At 45.6% G+C, this 22522-nt stretch overlaps 1 protein-coding gene across 1 annotated transcript in view; it reads left to right on the top strand.

Moving 5' to 3' along the window:
- The first annotated feature begins 765 nt into the window (after positions 1-765).
- The window catches only part of LOC105467747 (calcineurin like phosphoesterase domain containing 1), a 135662-nt gene continuing 113905 nt past the window's right edge, over positions 766-22522 (top strand). The window contains exon 1 of the mRNA XM_071084135.1: positions 766-955. Coding sequence (XP_070940236.1) covers positions 886-955 — 70 coding nt within the window. The 5' untranslated portion in view covers positions 766-885. The remainder of the gene's footprint in view (positions 956-22522) is intronic.

Here is a 22522-nt window from a genome sequence, read left to right as displayed (position 1 = left end):
GAGCGTCAGTTTCCCCAAACGATGGATGCAGCTAATAACAGCACAACCTCCTAGGGCTGTAGTGGGGATGAAGTGAGCCGCGTGCAAAGTGCTTAGCGCCCTGTCTGGTGCATAGCAAGCAAAGATAATAACAGAAAGATGGTGGCAGCCACCGGGAAGTTCGAGCTGAGACAGTCCTCCAAGACATCCACCATTTCATTTTTTTTTTTTTTTTGTATTGGCAAGGTCTCTCGCTGTGTTGCCCAGGCTGGTCTCCAACACCTGGACTCAAGCGATTCTCCCTCCTTGGCCTCCCAAAGAGCTGGGTTTACAGGCGTTAGCCACCCCAGAGGCTCCTTCTGACTTTATGATAGAGTTGTCAGATAAAAAAAAAAAATCAGGACACTTCCATTCAAACCTGCAAAAAGAGAAAAATTTTAAAAAAATTAGGACGCCCAGTTCAACTGGAATTTCAGATTAAAAAAAAAACGTAAGTAGCTCCCAAATACTGCATGGGACATATTTATACTAAGTCAGTCATTCTTTTTTAAAAAAATCTGAAATTCCAATTTAACTGGGAGTCCTGCATTTTTACTGTTAAATCTAGTAACTCTGCCTTTAGGGAAGGACTTACCCCAAAGCCTTATTCCCGCCCACGCCTGCCCCAGACAATCTCCACTCGCCAGGCGCGCAGGTCGATCCCAGAGGGGCCGCTGGCGCCTCCGCTCCGCCCAGGCAGCACTAGCGGCGCCCCGAGCGACCGGGCCCCGCCCCGTCCCGCCCCAGTCCCGCCCCGAGAGCAAAGGGCGCCGCCCGAAGCGGGATAGTTCTGGCGGTTGGCCGGTGTGTAGTCGCGCGTCTTCCACCCACGCAGTGTTCTGAGTGAAGGCCAGAAACTCGCTCGCCATGTCGGCTGCAGAGGAGGGGGGTGTTTTCCACAGAGCCCGGGGCAGGACCCTGGACGCGTTTCCCGCAGGTACTGCCCGCCCCTCACCCAGGGAGGGGACTCTGGGGCTGCGGAACCGTCCGCCGGGGGAACCTTTTGTTCAGGTGTGCTCTCCGCCAGTCGGACACCATCCGCGGCTGCACCCGGGCCTGGGGGCCGCCATAGCTGCATCAAAACCTGAATTTAGGAATTGCAGGGGCGCAGTTGAGAGGCGAGTCCGAGAGAGCGGTCTGGTCCAGGAGCCTCCCTGGCCTTGACCTAACTTCCCCCAGAGAAGGGAAGTAAGAGGAAGGCAGCGAAGCATAGTTAATGACAGCTTGGGCTCTGCAGCGAGACCTGGTTTCCAAGCCCTGCATTAGCATCTTGGCCTCAGCTTCCATATCTGTAAAACGGGAATACTTGTGGGTGTTACTGGATAAGCGCTCGGTGCATGTTAGAGGCCATCGGTTTTGTTAAGGTTGTTCACCGTTATGTGTTCTAGACTCCATAAGTACTTATTTACTTTAAGTCATTCACCGAAATGGTAACGTTGCCCCATCAGAGCAGTAGAGAGGGAGGGCAGTCGAGAGTCGTGGTAAAGTGCTTGAATTTTGGATTTAGATTATCTGCTTGGCCGTAAAAAGGGGTTTGATAATACCTGCCTCATAGGGTTTTGGGAAGCGTCAACAGATCAAAAGTATTTTTGTAACCCGGTGTTGAACGCATGTTAGGTGCTAAGTCAAGAGGGAGGTTTGTTACTGGTTCCTTGATTCCCCTCTGTGGCTTTTTACTGCCTGGAGCCAGATCGCCTTCTAGGCTCTCACCAGCTTTATACCCCCAAGGAAGTCACCCTAAATGCCCTACGTGATCGGGCTTGTGTCCACTTCCTTCAGGGTTGTCATTCTCTCTCTTGCCCAATTCTGAAACAGGTTTTGTTGTTGCCCTTGTTTGAACTGCATTTAAAAGGGCCAAGCCGTTCTTTCCCTGAGGGTCTTGGCGGTTGCTGTTTTCTGCTGCTAGCAGGGTTGGTGAGCCTGGCTCTCTCAGCCGTGACACCTCATTTTAAAGTTCATTCACTTCCTCATAGAGACTTTACCTGCTACGTTACCTAAAGTAGGTTTCTCCTGTAATTCTATGCTAAAACCTTATTTATTTATTTATGGCAGAGTCTTGCTCTGTCGCCCAGGCTGGAGTGCAGTGGTGATCTTGGCTCACTGCAACCTCCGCCTCCCAGGTTCAAGCGATTCTCCTGCCTCAGCCTCCGGAGTAGATGGGACTGTAGGCACGCCCGGCTAATTTTGTGTTTTTAGTAGAGACGTGGTTGCTCCATGTTGGTCAGGCTGGTCTCGAGCTCCCAACCTCAGGTTATCCGCCCTCCTCAGCCTCCCAAAGTGCCTGAGCCACCGCGCCTGGCCTGGGATGACTGTATTTTAATGCAACTTGTCTTGTTTGTCCAACATGAAGATTTTGCTCTTTTCTTGCTGAGCAGCATTCCATTGGATGATTATATACTTTATACATTCTGTTGATGTATATGCTGAATATCTTCCCTTTGCCTCTCCAAACCTTTCTCCCTCCCCCAGGGAGTTGCCCCAGGGGGTTGCCCTCCATGAACTACATCAGTGGGCTCCTTGCCTTTTGGTTTTCCTTTGGGCTCATCCAGTGGGGAGCCCTGAGAAGAAATAAGAGAGGGAGAGAAGCAAAAGGCAGCTGTATTTATTCTTGCAGTTTACTCCCCGTGGAGTTGCCTGGCCTGGCTGTCTTCCTCTCCACCCCTGAAGGTCAAGGTCGCTCCTTCTCTCAGGACAGCATTTCTCTTCATTCTCTCTAGTTCTGTATTTGAGTAACCATTTCCTCCTTTGAGGCGTGGGAGTGGCAGTGGTTCTGCTTTTCTATCCTTGGGTTGCGACACCCCCTTGTAGGTTTCATCCACCCAACCCACCCCAAGTAATCCCCTTTTAAGTGCTTTTAAAAATTATCCTAATTTGAGAATGCCCGCTATTTCCTGTAAGGATCCTGACTGATATAATGGCCATTTAGTTGTTTCTGGTTTTTGCCCTTGGTAACAGTGCTGTTATGAACATTCTGCACAAATCTCTTTGTGGACACATGGGAGAGTTACTCCGAGGCATATACCTACGAGCTAAGTTCTGGGTTATAGGATATAATCATCCCCAGCATTATTAGATACGGTCAAACTGCCTTCCAAAGTGGTAGCGCCAATTTATACTCCCACCAGCAGTATATGAGAGTTCCCTGTTGCTGCATATGTATATATATTTTTTCTTTCAGTTGAAGAAATAGTTGTTGTGGGCTGGCCGCAGTGGCTCACGCCTATAATCCCAGCACTTTGGGAGGCCGAGGCGGGTGGATCACCTGAGCTCAGGAGTTCGAGACCAGCCTGGCCAACATGGCGAAACCACCTCTCTACTAAAAATACAAAATTAGGTGGGTGTGATGGCGCATGCCTGTAGTCTCAGCTACTTGCGACTTGGGAGGCTATGGCAGGAGAATTGCCTGAGCCCGGGAATCAGAAGTTGCAGTGAACCAAGAACATGCCACTGTACACCAGCTTGGGCAATAGAGTGAGACTCCATCTCAAAAAAAAAAAACTAAATATTTCTTATATTCCTATTGCACTCTCCAGTATTGTGTAGAATAGGAAGTTGGGGGCGGGGGAGTGGTTCAAGTTACATGCTCTCAGAGGCTTATAATAATCCAGGTGCAAAGCTAGGGCACAAAATATAATGCTTGGCTACTGGTGGGCTCTGAGGGCATTCAGGCAGGGCTTTCCTGAGGACATGTTGCTTCATCTGATTGCTCAAAGAGGAGTATCAGTTAACTGGGTCACGAAGGGAGGGAAGACCATTGTGGACCATGGGCAGAGCAAGTGTGAGAGTCCTAGAACATGGCAGGATGGGAAAGGGAAAGATGAGGGCTGAAGGAAATCTCTGAGTCTGGAGCAGAAAGGTGAGGTTGGGGCATGGTGTGGAATGAGGCTGGAGAGGGGGATGGTGGTAACTAAGAATTTTCATTGTATCCTAATAGCATCAAGAGGTTTCAAGCTGGATGTGTGAAGAAGCAAGGACGCATGATCAGATTTTTATTTTGAAAAGAATGGTCTGGTTACAGCAATGGCAACAAAAGCATTTCTACTTTAGAGCAACTTGGGGTGCAATCCAGTTGGAAGCTGGAGCTCCAGGATTTGTCTGGAAGCTGCCTTTCTGTAGCCCCTGTTATTTACTTTGTGTTTTTTTGTTTTTGTTTGTTTGTTTGTTTTGAGACGGAGTCTCGCTCTGTCACCCAGACTGCAGTACAGTGATGCTATCTTTACTCACTGCAGCCTCCACCTCCCAGGTTCAAACAATTCTCCTGCCTCAGCCTCCCGAGTAGCTCGGATTACAGGCATGTACCACCATGCCTGGCTAATTTTTGCATTTTTAGTAGCGATGGAGTTTCGCCATGTTGGCCAGGCTGGTCTGGAACTCCTGACCTCAAGTGATCCACCCGCCTCGGCCTCCCAAAGTGCTGGGATTTACAGGCGTGAGCCACAGCACCCGGCCCCCATTGTTTACTTTGAATGTGTTTATTTGCTGTAGCTGGAGGTACCTATTGGGCGCTGGGGTGTCTTCCAGTGGAGATTATGGGAGTGCTGAAGTATAGAAGCTTCCTAGGCCATTGCAGCTGCCAGGGGGCCACCACTGGGACCAGAGGATCAGAGGGCATCTCCCCTGGCTAAGAATGGGGGTGCTGGAGAGAGACTTGACGATAAATCTATGAGACACCTACCCTGCTGATAGAAGGAGAGAGTGGCCTGGAACTTTTCTTAGCCCCGAGTAAATCTAGAAGTGGGGCCAGCACTTGATCTCCTCTGTGATCCATGCAGTCCCATAGACACACCCAGGATGGGTCATTTAATGGAGGGCCTTGAGAGGCCCAGCCTCAGAGTGTTCTGCTGAGAACCCCAGGTTTGTGGCTTCACATTACTAAGCACTGAACCCTAACCTACCATCGCTGCTTCCGTTGCACTCATTGACAATTTCCCAGGGTCCTGACTCTCTTAGCATCACTGGCAACTTGGAGAGGTGCCCTTAGAGGCATCAGAGGCCTCTCCAGACTCCTTGGGAAGCCAGTAGAGTTGCCCCTCGGGCAGACTGAGAAAGTTTAAGAACTGACTTTTCGAGGCTGGGAGTGGTGGCTTATGCCTGTAATTCTAGCACTTTGGGAGACCGAGGCGGGTGGATTGCTTGAGGCCAGGAGTTTAAGACCAGCCTGGCCAACATGGCGAAACCCTGTCTCTACTAAAAATGGAAAAATTAGCCAGATGTGGTGGCATGCACCTGTAATCCAAGCCGCTCAGGAGGCTGAGGCAGGAGAATAGCTTGAACCTGGGAGGTGGAGGTTGCAGTGAGCCAAGATCGCCCGCTGCACTCCAGCCTTGGAGACAGAGTGATGACTGTGTCTCAAAACAAAACAAACAAACAAATCTGGCTTTTCTTCTTCCCTTGCCAAAACATACACCATCAAAGGGGTTTGATTAACTCAAGCAACAGTCCCTAAAAATCACAGCTCTGAACCATCACCTGTGCTGCAGAATTAGCTCATTGAGCGGTTTATTTTCCAAGTGTAGCCTGCCAATTAAATGAAAGAGCGCTTTGCTTTAAGACGCATTTCCTCCCACCGGTGAATTACGTGAGTAACAGTATTCCCATCACCTCCTTCCAGTAGTGGTGTGTGTAACGCTTGGTTTCAGTCATCCGTTCCCTGTTAACATAATCTGCTAGGCTCTGTTGACGGATGTTGATTTAAAAAAAACGGTACACGTCTCACCCGAGAAAGCTCACATTCCTAAGGCATGTTCAGATATTCATTTTAATTAGGCAAATTGATAATTAGGTTTTTTTGACACATATCCTAATTAGGACTACTTTCTTCTAGTAAGCAATTGTCTTTTGAGAAGTTTATGGCTTCTGTTTTGAAGAAATCCTAAAAGGGAGCGATATTAAGATAAAATATGCTTTTAAAGTGACTTATATTTAATTATTTTTAGGTCTGAATCTGTTTTTCCGGTTTGATATTTTCCCTTCAGAGAACTGGATTAATGGGTGGTATTCTTAAAAATATTATTTTCCTGGACATTTCAAACCTCTGCTGCTGTTCCTAAGAAGCTGAAGGAATTTGCTATATCCTGAATCTCTCCTTGTACTCTCTAGAGAACTTCTCCCATGGCAGAGAATAAATAGAATCTCAGTAAAAAAAAAAAAATAACTCACTCCGTCTCTTGCAGGTCTCACCTAAGAACTTTTCTAGAAATAGTAGACCTGGAAAGGTATCTCCAAGTTTGAACAGAGTTGAAAATATTGTGGTTTTAAAAATTCTAACAGGATGATGATGATGATGAAATAAATATTTTCAACTGTGCCATACGTTTAGGCCAAACTAGTTACCTCTTATTTGAGATCTATTTGAAGGTCTTATTTGAGGGTTTCTATGACTAAATTGGGCTTATGATTACTTTCTCAACTCTTTGTTGTAATCATCAATCAAGAGATAGAGGGACCAGGACACATATGTAAAAAGTTCACACTGTACCATTTCCAGAAAACACAATTTTATTTTTGAATGTCAGGGTTTTTCCTCATTTTAAAAAATTTATTTATTTATTATATTTTATATCTTTTGAGGTGGTCTTGGTCTGTCACCCAGACTGGAGTACAGTGATGTGATCATGGCTCACTGCAGCCTCAATCTGTGGTGCTTAAGTGATCCTTTCACCTCAGCCTCCTGAGTAGTTGAGACTACAGGCATGTACCACCATGCCTGGCTAATTTTAAAATATTTTTTTAGAGACAGGGTCTTACTATGTTCCCCAGGCTGGTCTTGAACTCCTGAACTCAAGCCATCCTCCCACCTCAGCCTCCCAAACTGTTAGGACAAGCTTGTTCAACCCATGGTCCGCTGGTCACATGTGGCCCAGGATGGCTTTGAATGCGTCCCAGCACGAATTCCTAAACTGTCTTAAAAGTTGAGATTTTTTTTGGCCGGGCGCGGTGGCTCAAGCCTGTAATCCCAGCACTTTGGGAGGCCAAGACGGGCGGATCACGAGGTCAGGAGATCGAGACCATCCTGGCTAACACGGTGAAACCCCGTCTCTAATAAAAAATACAAAAAACTAGCTGGGCGAGGTGGCAGGCGCCTGTAGTCCCAGCTACACGGGAGGCTGAGGCAGGAGAATGGTGTAAACCTGGGAGGCAGAGCTTGCAGTGAGCTGAGATCCGGCCACTGCACTCCACCCCGGGCGACAGAGCATGACTCCGTCTCAAAAAAAAAAAAAATTGAGATTTTTTTGCGATTTTTCTTTTTTTTAAGCTCATCAGCTATCATTAATGTTAGTGTATTTCATGTGTGGCCCAAGACAGTTCTTCCATTGTGGCCCAGGAAAACCAAAAGATTGGACATCCCTGTGCTAGGATTACAGGTGTGAGCCACTGTGCCTGGCCTGCTTTAAAAATTTTTTTGGAGGCAAGGTCTTGCTCTGTCACCTATGCTGGAGTGCAGTGGCGTGATCTCTGCCCACTGCAGCCTCCCCATCCTGTGCTCAAGCCATCCTCGATCCTCCCACCTCCGCCTCCTGAGTCACTAGGACCACAGAAGGTGCGACCACACCTGGCTGATTTTTGTATTTTTTGTAGAGACAGTTTCGCCATGTCACTCAGGTTAGTCTTGAACTCTTGGACTCGAGCAGTCCTCCTGCCTCAGCCTCCAAAAGTGCTGGGATTACAGGCATGAGCCACTGCATCTGGCCTAAATTTTTTAATAACTTTCTTGAGGTGTAATTTATATACCATAACATTCATTTTAAGTTTACAACTCAAGGGATTTTAGTAACTTTAGAGTGGTGCAGTCACAATCTAACTAGCACATCTCTACCTTCCCAAAAAAGAAGTGTTATGCCCACTTGCAAGCCTCTTCATGTTGCCACCCCCAGCACAGGCAACTACTAATTTACCGCCATAGATTTGCCTTTTCTGGACATTTCATGTAAATGGAATAATATATGGTCTTTTGTGGCTGGCCTGTTGGTGTTAGCATAACGTTTCTGAGGCTCACTCATTTTGTAGCTTGAACCAATACTTTGTTCCTTTTTACTAAATGATATTCCATTGTATGGATAACCCATTTTGTTTATCCAACCGCCTATTGATAAATATTTGGACTTTTTTTTTTTTTTTTTTTTGACACTGATGGACATTTCACCCATCTGGGTACCTCTTGTCTGTTGGGAATAAAGGTGCTATGAACAGTCACAGACACATGTTCTTAAGGATATTTGTTCTCATATCTTTTGGGTAGATACCTGGGATTGGAATTGCTGAGTCATGCGGTAACTATGTTTAATATTTTGAGGAACCACCAAAGTATTTTCCAAAGCAGATGCGCCATTTTACATTCCCACCAGCAATTTATATGGATTCCAGTTTCTCCATATCCTTGCCAACATTTCTTATTGCTGGTCTTTTTTATTATAACCATCCAAATGGTTGTGAAGTACTATCTCATTATGAGGGGTTTCTTTTTTTAATTTTTATTTTTTTGAGACAGGGTCTCACTCTGTCACCCAGGCTGGAGTGCAGTGGTGTGATCTCAGCTCCCTGCAACTTCTGCCTCCTGGATTCAAGCGGTTCTCCTGCCTCAGACTCCCAAGTAGCTGGGATTTCAGATGCGCACCACCACACCTGGCTAATTTTTGTGTTTTTTATTAGAGACGGGGTTTCACCATGTTGACCAGGCTGGTCTGGAATTCCTGACCTCAGGTAATCCACTTGCCTCGGCCTCCCAAAGTGCTGGGATTACAGACATGAGCCACCATGCCTGGCCCCTTGTGTGTTTCTTCTTGTGACTTTGCTGTCTTTTTCTACCTGTAGACTATAAATTCTTGAGGAGCAAGAAGCCCAGACCTAGGATGGTGTCTGGCAGTAGTGGACATTCAGTGGCTTTCTTTTTTTTTTTTTTTTTTTTCTTGCCCTGTTGCCCAGGCTGGAGTGTGGTGGCATGATCTCAGCTCACAGCAACCTCTGCTTCCTGGGTTCACGTGAGTCTCCCGCGTCAGCCTCCCGAGTAGTTGGGACTACAGGTGCATGCCACCGCACCTAGCTAATTTTTGTGTTTTTAGTAGAGACAGGATTTTACCATGTTGGCCAGGCTGGTCTTGAACTCCTGACCTCAAGTGAACTGCTTTCTTTGACCTCTTGAAGTGCTGGGAGCCACCACACTTGGCCTCAGTGACCATTTAATATTGAGTAAGTGAATGAGTATGAATGAATACACTCCATCTGGGTCACCTGTGTGTATCTGTCCAACCCACTGCTGTCAGGCACCATGGAGTCTCCGGACTAAACAAAGCTGAGACCAAGGTATTGATCAAACCAATAGAAGTTGTTGGCTGGGTGCAGTGGTTCACGCCTGTAATCCGAGCACTTTGGGAGGCCGAGGCGAGTGGATTGCTTGAGGTCAGGAGTTTGAGACCAGCCTGGCCAACATGGTGAAACCCCATCTTTACTAAAAATACAAAAATTAGCTGGGCATGGTGGCTGGCACCTGTAATTCCAGCTACTCTGGAGGCTGAGGCAGGAGAACTGCATGAGCCTGTGAGACGGAGGTTGCAGTCAGCCAAGATCATGCCACTGCACTCCAGTCTGGGCTACAGAGCAAGACTCCATCTCCAAAAAAAAAAAAAAAGAGGTTGCATGACTATGCCAGGTGGCTGTGCACCATGTACACTATTCCATGGCATCTAGAGGCAGAGGTTTTGCCTACCAGGTGGGTGCCCTCACATGGAGCACATCTGCCCGGAGGAAGGGTTACCTTCTCTTTGCATCTGGGGCTTCTGTTAGCCTGGCCTTGTGCCTAAACAGGTGCTTCTGCCCAGAGGTGCCTTCTACCAATTCTCCCCAGAGTGCTGCCTGGGACAGCAACTGCCTGCGGTCTTGTTAGGGAAATGGGGGAAAAAAATAGCAGCAAATATCCACCGAAAACAGGCAAACCCCAAGTGGAGTTCTGCTCTTGAAAAGTGAGAGAGGTTCTGGAAATGTCTTCCCCTCTTTAACTGTCGTCTCAAATGGCATCGGCTAAAGCCAGTGATGCTGAAAGCTGCCTGGCCACGAAGTCCCAACCCATCTGCTTTCTTAGTTCTCTGAAGAGTTGCAGATAAAGATTTTGGCAGGACAGCCAGTGTGGCAGCCAAGCCATGACTCAGAAGCTTTTGTGTGTCTCAGAAACTACCTTTTGAATGCATTTAGGCCAAGAAGAGAGAGGTTGGGTACCTTTGTACAGGTTGAGCATCCCTAATGCAAAATGCTCTAAGATCTGACACTTTTTGAGCACTGATTTGATGATCAAAGATCATGCTCAAAAGCATTTTGAATTTCAGATTTTACAGATTAGAAATGCTCTACCAGTTTGCATATGCAAATATTCCAAAATTAAAAAAAAATCTGGAATCTGAAAGTCTTCTGGTCCCAAGCATTTTGGGTAAGAGGTATGCAACCTGTACTTAGGACAAGACATTTGGAGACTCTGAGGATACTGCTGTCACAGTTAATTATTTTGGGGGTTGGGGAAGGGACAGGGTCCTGAGGGACACTATTTTTTTTTTCTTTAACAACTCTTAGCATACCCTACAGTTCACCATGTTAATTGTTAATTAAATAATATTTACTACTTTGGGCTTCTTTCTGATTTAACAGTCTAAGTGTGTACAATTCAGTGGCTTTTAGTATATTCACAGAGGTGTACAACCATCACCACAATCAATTTTAAAACATTTTCCTGAATCCAGGAAGAAACCCTGCACCCCTGTGCTAAAACTGCCCCCAAAGCCCCCAACCCCTAAAGAGCTACTAATGAAGGACACTCTTAATCTGCTGCATACCATTCTGGCAGCTTCACAGTAGGGACATTAAGATTGTTAAGTCAGAAAGAGTCCCAAAGTGGTAAATGTTGTTTAGCTACTCTTCGGTGTTTTTTTGTTTTTGTTTTTGTTTTTGTTTTCCTTTACCACTAAAATAAAATTATTCCCCAGAGCAGTTGAAGGGTATTGCTGGAGACATTTAGATTGTGGTTCACTATGCAGATTGCTATTGTGAGAATCTGCAAAAATTGCATTTTGTTGCCATTTGCTCTTTCGCCAGAAAGCCTCCAGGCGGCTGTGAACCTACCCATCTTTGCTGCTTTATAACCAAAGCAATATCTACAGTATACAAAGGAAAAGATGTTGAGACCATAGCATGTAAATATATGTGTGTCTCTCATCAGATGTTTTCTCAGCCCCACCATGTGCCGGGGGAACCAAGAGATGGATGAGTCTTTAAAAAGTCTGTCTCTGCTAAGGTAAGGGCAGGGGTTACTATGAGTGGTAGTCATGGTATGAGTAACTCACTTTTGACTACTTCCTCTTTGTCTAGTCCAGATGCTTTACATGTTTTAAGTCATTCATTCTTCCCAACAACCCTTTCGAGGTAGGTGCTGTTATTCCTACTTTGCAGATAAGGAGACTGAGGCCCGGAGAGGTTCAGGAACTTGCATCATGTCATGTAGCTGGTAAAGGGTAGAAATGGGATTTGAACTTGGGCACTCAAGGCTCAGTCTGGGCTCCACGGGAACTCGGTTAAGAGTTTCGGGAGATAGAGGCCCAAAGTCAGTCGTCAGCATGGTCTGTCCCCTGTCTCCCGATCCAGCCTTCTGATCACTCAGGGTCTGGGTACTTGCAGTGCCCCCTGCCTGGAGTGCGTCCCCACAGCCCCACCCACTGGCCACTCTGTCTTGCAATCAGCCTGATTACTCTGTAGTTGTAAAGAGCGAAGTGTATAATTGAGTTGTGTAACTGACTTAATTATTTGCTTGTTTGTTGTGCATCTCCCCCGCTATCATGTAAGGTGTTAAGGAACAGGATCCATCAGCATTGCTCACTGTTGAATGTCCAGCCACTGACAGCCAATAGTATAGAGCATGTGCTCAGAACATACCTGCTTGAATGAGTGAAGGAGGCCAAGCTGCATCTGCCTACAGGGCAGGGAGCATTTGAGCTGGCAGGGAAGGGTAGAAGGGATTTCAGCAGGAAGAGTTGGTAGAACGGAGAGCTTATCCTGGAAAGAGGAGGGGAAGTGTATTAATCCATTCTCACTGCTAATAAAGACAGAACCAAGACTGGGCAATTTATAAAGGAAAGAGGTTTAATGGACTCACACTTCACATTGCTGGGGAGGCCTCACAATCATGGCGAAAGACAAAGGAAGAGCAAAGGGACGTCTTACGTGGTGGAAGGCAAAAGAGCATGTGCAGGGGAACTGCCCTTTATAAAACCATCAGATCTTGTGAGACTTATTCACTATCATGAGAACAGCGTGGGAAAGACCAGCCCCCATGATTCAGTTACCTCCCACCGGGTCCTTCTCATGACATGTGGGAATTATGGGAGCTACAATTCAAGATGAGATTTGGGTGGGGACACAGCCAAACCATATCAGGAATTATGGGGTGTGTTGCAGAAGCAGATAGTGGTCTATCTGGGGGGAATCCTATGATATGTCTTAAGCAGGGTTTCTCAATCCCCCAGCATCGTTGACATTTATGGGCTGGATTTTGTTGTGGGTTCCTGTCCTGTGTGTCATGAGATGTTTAGCAGCATCCCTAGCCTTTATCCACTGGATTTCAGCAGCACCACCCACTTCCCAGTGTGGTACCCCAAAATGTCTGTAGACATTATCATGTGTCAAAATCATCCCTGGTCTGATGAGACTACAGCCGCTGGTCCATCAGGACCAGTGAGATACAACTGGAAGAGGCCAGGTGCAGCGGTTCAGGCCTGTAATCCCAGCACTTTGGGAGGCTGAGGCAGGTGGATCACTTGAAGTCAGGAGTTTGAGACCAGTGTGGCCAAGATGGTGAAACTCATCTCTACTAAAAATAAAAAACATTAGCTGAGTGTGGTGGCACATTCCTGTAATCTCAGTTGCTCGAGAGGCTGAGGCAGGAGAATTGCTTGAACCTGGGGGGCAGAGGTTGCAGTGAGCCAAGATCATGCCACTGCACTCCAGTCTGGACGACAGATCAAGACAACATCTCAAAAAAAAAAAAAAAAGATACAGCTGGAAGAACTTTGGGCCCCTTTTAGGCCCAAGTGCAAGAATGAGTGGGAATCCATCGATGTCTTCATCTTTTTCTTCACCAAATATTGACTGATGCCTGCCACATGCCAGACGAATAATACAAGCTGCTGATATGCTAGAAAGGGAATGCAAACGTGGGCCTGCCCTGGAGCTTTCAGGATGGTGGCTCTGTAGCCAGGAATTTGATGATCTGGTTAAGGGGTTGGGAAGAGACATAATGACAGCAACCGCCTGAGATGGACTGGAGTAGGGGGAGCTGCAGGGAGCCATCCTGGCAGCCTCCTTCTCCCAGGTGGGAATCATGAAAACCTGGCCCAAGAGTAGTTGGTCGTGGCAACGGGAAGGTGGGGCTGTTGCAGGGATGTTGTAGACATGGAATGATGCAACTTGGCTGGCTACATGCACAGGATGACACACGATCTTAAGATCTGTAGATTGGGGGACTAGGGGTGATGGTGGCAAAATTAGCGAGATCTAGGGAGGGAGCCAGTCTTAAAGAAAGATGTGCAGCCATAGAAAAGAATGAGCTCATGTCCTTTGCAGGGACATGGATGAAGCTGGGAGCCATCATTTTCAGCAAACGTAGGAACAGAAAACCAAACACAGCATGTTCTCTCTCATAAGCGGGAGTTGAACAATAAGAACACATAGACAAAGGAGGGGAACATCACACACGGGGGCCGCGTCGGGGGATTGGGGGCAAGGGGAGGGAGAGCGTTAGAACAAATACCTAATGCATGTGGGGCTTAAAACCTAGAGGAAGAGTTGATAGGGGCAGCAGACCACAGTAGCACATGTATGCCTATGTAACAAACCTGCATGTACTGCACATGCATCCCAGAACTTAAAGTACAATTAAAAAAAAAAAGATGATAGATTTGCCTGTGGAAGTGTTGAATTTAAGATCCTGATGGGACAAGCTGGGAGCTTGGACGTGTCCAGGAAAACAAACATACTAATACTATGTTCTACTCTTTTTTTTTTTTTTTTTTTGAGACAGAGTCTTGCTCTGTCACCAGGCTAGAGTGCAGTGGCGCAATTTTGGCTCACTGCTGCCTCTGCCTCCCAGGTTCAAGCAATTCTCCTGCCCCAGCCGCCAGAGTAGCTGGGACTACAGGCGTGCACCACCATGCCTGGCTAATTTTTATATTTTTAGTAGAGATGGGGTTTCACTGTGTTGGTCAGGATGGTCTCAATCTCTTGACCTCATGATCCACCCCCTCAGCCTCCCAAAGTGCTGGGATTACAGGCGTGAGCCACTGCGCTCAGCCAATGTGACTTTTGTTACAAAAATCAAGTTAAGAAAGCTATTTATCATTGTGTTCTACCTTGAATTATTTGAGGTTGCATACAAGTAACAGGTTTAGCACACATGAGAGCACAAATTATAATGTAAGGTATTACTTAATAACGTGGCTGCCCTCCAGGCCTTTTCCTAGTTGGGTGATGAAAACAGTGATTCATTTGCTTTTGGGGGCGCATTTATTATAGTTAGTCATTGATCAACTGGTAATAGTGAAAGAATCAATAAACTTTCTAAATCTTGGTATATATTAAAAAGTCAGCTTTTATTAACATTGACAAATATGCCTAAAAGGGATAATAAAAATAGGAGAGGAAATATATTAGCAGAGACAAATCCAAGAAAACATTTAGTTTGTAATTTTAAAAGTTCAACGGTAAAGAGCAATTGCAATTTGAGTATCTGTCTTTCAGGCAGGATATTGGCACATAAACAGAGGCTCATAGGAAAGATTAATGGTAAAGCATTGTGTGAAAATTCTTCCAGGTTTTTAAGATTCTTCTCTGAATGCAGTTGCTTTGCACCTGATAATGTTTAAAGAAAACCTACAGGCCTTTCTGTCCTTAGTTTGATATTACCCAAAATTCACTGTATATTTATCCCTCAGTTTTGAAATATTATCCCTCAGTTTTGAAATACGGTTTCTGTGACAGTGTTTTATAAGTTAGCTGAAATGTGGAAGTGGCCAGATCTTGTTATTCTCTGTACAACAGGTGAATCTGATTTCTAAGGTCAATTTTTCATTTAAAAGTATTTCAAAGTTAATTTTACAATTCGATTTAGAAAATTATGGCAACTCAGGCTGGATGCAGTGTCTCATGGCTGTAATCCTAGCACCTTGGGAGGCTGAGGTGGGCTGATCACTTGAGCTCAGGAGTTCTAGAGCAGCCTGGGCAACATGGCAAAACCCCGTCTCTACCAAAAATACACAAAATTAACGGGGCATGGTGGTGTGCACCTGTGGTCCCAGCTACTTGAGAGGCTGACATGGGAGGATCGTTTGAGCCCAGGAAGTGAAAGTTGCAGTGAATCAAGGTCATGCCACTGCACTCCAACCTGGGTGACAGAGTGAGACCCCATTAAAAAAAAATTATGGTAACTCATTAGCTTATTATTATTTTTTTTTCTGGCTTGTTTGGCTAGACCTAGGCATTCCTGGCTTGTATATGTCTTCTCTATAATAATTTCACCTGCCCTGAAATGTGGGTGAGTGATGTCTGTGGCACAATATGCAAAGGTGGCGGTCTGGTTTGCCCCTCAGACTTTGTAGATCTCAGTCCACGTATTTTCCTTTGCTGGGTCTCCTCTTCCTCACCTCTAAGCAAAATGGAAAGATTACCATGGATAAGAGCTTGTCATTGCAGATGCCAACAGCAGCCAGGCGGTAAATTGGGCCAGGTGGAGACTGTGGCAAATTTGAGAGCACAAACCCCATGTAAAGGCACAACCACCGTACAGACCCAGAGAGTCACTAGCACACTTCATTTGGGTCTGATGTGGCCAGATTTTCCAGGAGAATCCAGAAAGCCAGGTGTATATATGGAACTCATGAATTAAAAAGGTTGGCAACAAATTCAGAAATGTATAAACGCTGCTTGGGCCCCACAGCACACACCTGCTAGCCAGACCTCATCCACAGACGTCGAGTTTGTAATCTCTGGAAGAGATCACCACTGAGCACTCACAGAAGACAGATGTCTCTGCCCCAGCCTGTGCCTCAAATCAACCCTGCGCTGTTGGCAGGGACTGTGAACATCACGGCCGACCAGGACAAAGCTCTGAGTCTTGCCATCGTTGTCTTTGTGTACAGTCAGCCCATTTATCAAGACGTTCCATTTGATGGAAGCTTTTTGGAGAGAAAATGTCAGTATTGAGGTGGATAACTTGGGGGCAGCCCAGAGCATGTTCTGTCTTCTTCATGGCCCTCTCCACTCCAGGCCACCCAGCCCAGCAGCACTGAGGTTCTGAATAGCTCTTGGGTAGAAGTTGCTAAGTCTTTATTGTGTGACCTTGAACTTGAGGCATGCCTAAGCCCCATCTCCCTTCCCCCTCACTACCCAGACCTCAGCATCTCCCCCTTGGTTTAATGAAAGGCTGGTTAAAGTAACTCTGAGAGTCCCTCCAGCACTAACAGTTTCTAGTACTTACGTGGGAAAAGGCGGGCTTCTGTGAGTTAAGCCTTCTGATCTCACCAGGATGAGCTACAATCAATGGCCTTATTGAGTGCAGTGCTGGAAGATCAGGTGCAAATGTGACATTAACTGAGATAAGTTAAGTATGTGAGGCTAGCACTCAGCTTTATATTACCATCCATGGCTGACTCTCAGCTGAGCCCAGTGATCTCACCTCCAGGTGTTCATGCTCTGTGTGATCTCCTGCCCTTAAGGTGGGCTGCCCTAGTGACTTGATTGTAATGAGCACAGCACAGCAAAAGTGATGGGATGTTACTTCCATCATGATGGTATATAAGATTGTAGCTTCCATTTGCTAGCAGACCCTCTGCCTTGTGTGGTTTGATGAGGCAAGTCTCCATGTTGCAAGCTGCCAAGTTGGAGAGGCCCATATGGCAAGGAACTGAGGGCAGCCTCCAGTCAGCAGCCTGTGAAGAACTGAAGCCATCAGTCCTACCACCTACAAGGAGCTGAATCCTGCTAACCACTATGTAAGTGGGATTGGAAACAGATCCTGCCCCATGTGAGTCTTCAGATGAGACCTCAACATTGACCAACACTTCTGTTGCAGCTTGCGAGAGACCTTGCAGAGGACCAGCTAAACGATGCCAGACTCCCACAGAGGCTATGAGATAATAAATGTGGGTTGTTTGAAGCTGATACATTTGTGGTAGTTTGTTACACAGCAGTAGACAGCTAAATTACCTTCTCTATGAGTCTGTTAAAAAATTAACGCTGAAAAAGTTAAATTTGCTGGCTGAGTGTGGTGGCTCACACGTGTAATCCCAGCACTTCGGGAGGCTGAGGTGGGCGGATCACGAGGTCAGGAGTTCAAAACCAGCGTGGCCAACATGGTGAAGTCCCATCTCTACTAAAATTACAAAAATTAGCCAGGCATGGTGGCAGGTGCCAGTAGTCCCAGCTACTCAGGAGGCTGAGGTGAGAGAATCGCTTGAACTGGGAGGCAGAGGTTGCAGTGAGCTGAGATCATGCCACTGCACTGCAGTCTGAGTGACAGAGTGAGACTCCATCTCAAAAAAAAAAAAAAAAAAAAAAGAAAAAGATTCATTCTAGACCTTCTTATTCATAACATATAGGTGTTTTAATTAAATAAATGTATGTTTTTACCACGTATTAACACTAAATACCTTATAGGCATTATCCAGAGCTTTCTGTGAGTTGCTTCTAAAGTTTATGGTCTTGTTTGATACCATCTGGGTCAGAAATGAGATCTTAACACTTTTTTCTTTTATTCCTTCTATACATATTTAAGTTTGTCTCAAAATTTGACCTTGGTCTTAATCATAGTCATCAGTTAGGACCCCTGACTGGGTTATTTTTTTAAGTCAATTTTGGAAGAAAAATACAGACTTCTCTGTTGTGCACTGGAAAACGTGTGTGTATGTGTGTGCGTGTGTGTGCACGTGTGTGTGTGTACACATGCTTGTGTGCTATATACTCGTACTTGCTAATGGGTGCTTCTTCCGTGAAGTCATGTAAAAATAAATTAGAACTTACTAATTAGTAATGAATTCCCTGATTAACTTCTTATTTTTGAGATGGAGTCTCTCTTTGTCACCCAGGCTGGAGTGCAGTGGCACGATCTTGGCTCACTGCAACCTCTACCTCCCAGTTCAAGCGATTCTCCTGCCTCAGCCTCCCGAGTAGCTGGGACTATAGGCACACACCACCATGCCCAGCTAATTTTTGTATTTTTAGTAGACACGGGATTTCACCATGTTGGCCAGATGGTCTTATCTCTTGACCTCCTGATCCACCCATCTCGGCCTCCCAAAGTGCTGGGATTACAGGTGTGAGCCACCACGCCCAGCCAACTTATTACTTTGAATTCAAAGAATCTTGATGCTTGGTTTTGCAAGGCTATATAAACAGTGATGACTAGATAGTAATGAATAATACAGAGAAATATTTAGGGCCAAATCCATGACCTGTACATAGGCAGAGACCTAACAATGACCAGGGAAGTATGCAAAAGCAAACCAAAACAAAATAAAAAATATACCACCACTAACAACCTGAACAAAACCCCTCTGAAGTGTTACTTTAGTTTAAGGAAACGATAGTCACTGTGCTTCTATTTCTCATCCAACGCATGTAAGTTGCAGGCCACTCGAGTTCCTTGGTTAGTTGTAGACTGGTGCTTCCCACATTTGGATGTGCACATAGATGACCCAGGGGTTCAGTAAAATGCGCATCCCGACCCAGTGGATCTGGGGCCAGAGATTCTGCATTTTGAACATGCTCCCAGGCGACGCCAGTGTCACACTTGGATGAGTAAGGCTGTGGCCCAGCCCTGCCGTTTCTGTGCCATGAGCAACCTGCTGGTTTCTGCTGTCAGGTAACCCTCACCTTGTCCCTCTTCATCAGCCTCGTTGCCAGGCAGTTCTGCTCCTTAATTAGTATTGTCAGGCTTGTACCTTTTGATTGGGCAGTCTCATACTTAAGTTTTTTTGCTAGGAAATGTAGGGGGAAAAAACTGGACCCCTGAGTGTCTTTTTTTTTTTTTTCTCCAGTAATGACAAATACTGTCATACTTTATAGACACTGACTTTACAAATCCTGTCATGCTTTAGGAGTGGACCTCAGTTTATCCATACTTCCATGGCTCAAGCTGCTAAAAGAGTGCTTCCAGAGGGTTTCCAGAAAAGCTGGACTGTGCCTGGGGACCGTACCCTGGGGGGTAATTCTAGGCTTTGGTGAAATAATTTTAATGCAAATATTGTTAAGAAGTCACTTTCATCTGAGTGTGGTGGCTCATCCCTATAATCCCCGCACTTTGGGAGGCCAAGGCCGATGTGGGCAGATCATTTGAGGCCAGGAGCTTCAGACCAGCCTGGCCATCATGGCAAAACCCCGTCTCTACTAAAACTACAAAAACTAGTCGGGTGTGGCGGTGTATGCCTGTAATCGCAGCTACTTGGGAGGCTGAGGCATGAGAATCGCTTGAGCCTGGGAGGCAGAGATTGCAGCATTGCGCTCCAGCCTGGGTGACAGAGGGAAACTTTGTCTTAAAAAAAAAAAAAAAAAAAAGAATTCACTTTTGTCTGGGTGTGGTGGCTCATGCCTGTAATCCCAGCATTTTGGGAGGCTGAGGCAGGAGGATCACTTGAGCATGGGAAATCAAGGCTTCAGGGAGCCATGATTATGCCACTGTACTCTAGCTTGGGTGACAAAGCCAGACCCCATCTGTAAAAATAAATTTAAAAAGACACAATTCAGTTTCATAATGTAAAAAGCTGCCCTTTTAAGGGATGGAGAGGTATACATTTAAAAGAGATTCCTCCTTCTAGAATTAAGCATTGTAAGCTCCAAATATCTTTAATTCTGCCTTGATTAAAAAAAAAAAAATGAGACCAAAGACCACCAGCTTCTGTAGCAGGAACCTTACGAGCACCCAGTTCCTTTGGAAAATGAAGATTCCTGAGTAAACAGATTATCTCATTAGATAGGTAGATTGAATACTGATGTGTGAGCTGTCATTTATTTTAGGTCAAATCTATTTATTTTGTACCTTGTCATCATAAAATTGAGATTCTAAGTTTTTAGGAAGTAAACAAGTAATAATGAAAGATTTATTATAATAGCTCCAAGGACTATTGACTTTTTGAAATTCTATTTGTCATAGGAAACGATTTGTTAAAACATTTGTTGTAGGGAGCTGTTTATAAACTCTGTTGTAGAAGGTTGATTTACACTGCTACCTTGGGGTGCCTGTGGTCACCTTCCTTATCTGGTTCTGATTAATTCATCCAGCTTAAATGGCTCTGTAAACAGCCTCAGAAGTAGAAACACAGCTAGAAGCATTCATTGGTGTAAAAAGGTTATTATGAAAGTAAAATAAATGATTAATATGTTAAGACACAAAGCAGAATCTCATTTTTTTTTTTGATGACACAATGATCCCAATCTTCAGGAAATCTCGTTGTCTACTTCTTGACCACTTATCCCTAATGCCTCGTTTATAGGGATCTATTACTGTGTAACAAGTTACCCTGAAACTTCAGGACTGAAAAAGCAAATATGTATCATGTCACAGGATTTTGTGAGGAATCTGGGTACAGCTTAGTTGAGTTCGTCTGCCAAAGAGTCTCATAAGGCTTCAATCAAGGTATCTGTTGGGGCTGTGGTCTCATCTGAAAGCTCAACAGAGGAGTGTCCTCTTCCAAGCTGACTCACATGGTTGTTAGCAGGATTGGTTTCTCTTGGCCTGTTGGCCAGAGGTTTCCCTCTGTTCCTCAGCACACTGGCCTCTCTATAGGGATATTCACAACATGGCAGTTTTTAATCTCCAGAGCAAAGGCTCTGAGAAAGAGATGAAAGTCATGGTCTTCTTTTAGCCCACTCTCAGAAGGGACTCCCATCATTGTATTCTGTTTATTAGAAGCAGGCTGCAGCCCACACTCAGAGGGTGTTGCACAGGGATGTAAATATCAGGAGGCAGGGATTTGGGGGCATCTTAGAGTCTTTCAGCCAACACAATCAGTTGGCACAGTGAATCAGTGCTCAATCACAATCAGTGCTCAGTGAATGACAGTTGACTCCCTCAGTCCCTGTTGGATGTGCCATATTGCTTTCTTTCTCCATGAGGTACACACACCAGGGTTTCATGCAGTTTTTGTTTAGATTGAGTTCTGGCCCCTTTTGATTGAACACTGTGCTGTAAGTTGAGGACTGGTGGGTTTATGTGCATGTACAATTTGTTCTGTAAAGTGCAGAGGTATTTTTGTTTGTTCACTTTTTTTTTCTTTAACTGTGAAAAAGGAATTAAGGGAAAGGAGGCTTGAAACCAGAATCCACTCGAAGGCGATAGTAAGCTCAGTGTGATGGGTGGAAAAGTGGCCATGGAATTTAAAAAGGTTATCACTGGCCCTTACTTGCCATTTAGATCTCAGCTTAAATGTCACCACTTCAGAGAGGTCTTTCCTGTCTTATTTATTTATTTTTATTTAGTTTTGAGACAGAGTCTGTCTCTGTCATCCAGGCTGGAGTGCAGTGGCATGATCCCGGCTCACTGCAATCTCCGCCTCCCGGGTTAAAGCATTCCTCTCACCTCAACCTTCAAAGTAGCTGAGACTACAGGGATGCACTACCACGTCTGGCTAATTTTTTATATTTTTAGTAGAAATGGGGTTTTGCCATGTTGGTCAGGCTGGTCTTGAATTCGTTACCTCAAGTGATCTGCCCACCTTGGCCTCCCAAACTGCTGGGATCCTAGGTGTGAGTCACCGAGCCCAGCCCTGTGTGTCTGAACTAGCCATTGCCTCACTCTTAATCTGCATCGTCATTAATACTCTCTGATTCTATTCCCTGCCTGTTTACTTGCTCATCTCCCCCCACGAGCACTGAGTGCGAGGACAGCGGGGACTCATCTGTCTTGGTCACCCTCATACTGCCAGCACCTCTCACAAGTCCTGGCAAAGCAAAGGCTCCCGGTATGATACTTACCCAATAGACAAATGAATCAAACACATGGATGTGAACTGATTCCAAGGAGTTTTTTAGAAATTGCAGCATCATGACTTCCAAAGGAAATGCCATTTATTCAGTTAACATGCATTGTCCATTAAATTATAATAATAATAGTTATTATTATTGAGATAGAGTGTCATTCTGTCACCCAGGCTGGAGTGCAGTGACGTGATCTCGGCTCACTGCAACCTCCGCCTTCCGGGTCAAGTGATTCTCGTGCCTCAGCCTCCCAGATAGCTGGGATTACCCATGCCCACCACCACGCCTGGCTAATTTTTGTATTTTTGGTAGAGATGGGGTTTCACCATGTTGCCCAGGCTGGTCTCGGACCCTTGACCTCAGGTGACCCGCCCATGTTGGCCTCCTAAAGTGTTGGGATTAGAGGCGTGAACCACCATACCTGGCCATACATTAAATTATGAAAAAAAATAAAAATAAAAACAGCCTCAAGATGAAGGGGCAGCTCTGTCCCACCACTAAGCACTAG

This window comes from Macaca nemestrina, chromosome 18 (genome assembly GCF_043159975.1).
Source record: "Macaca nemestrina isolate mMacNem1 chromosome 18, mMacNem.hap1, whole genome shotgun sequence".
Classification (NCBI taxonomy): Eukaryota; Metazoa; Chordata; class Mammalia; order Primates; family Cercopithecidae; genus Macaca; species Macaca nemestrina.
This window is presented reverse-complemented; position numbering and strand designations above follow the sequence as displayed.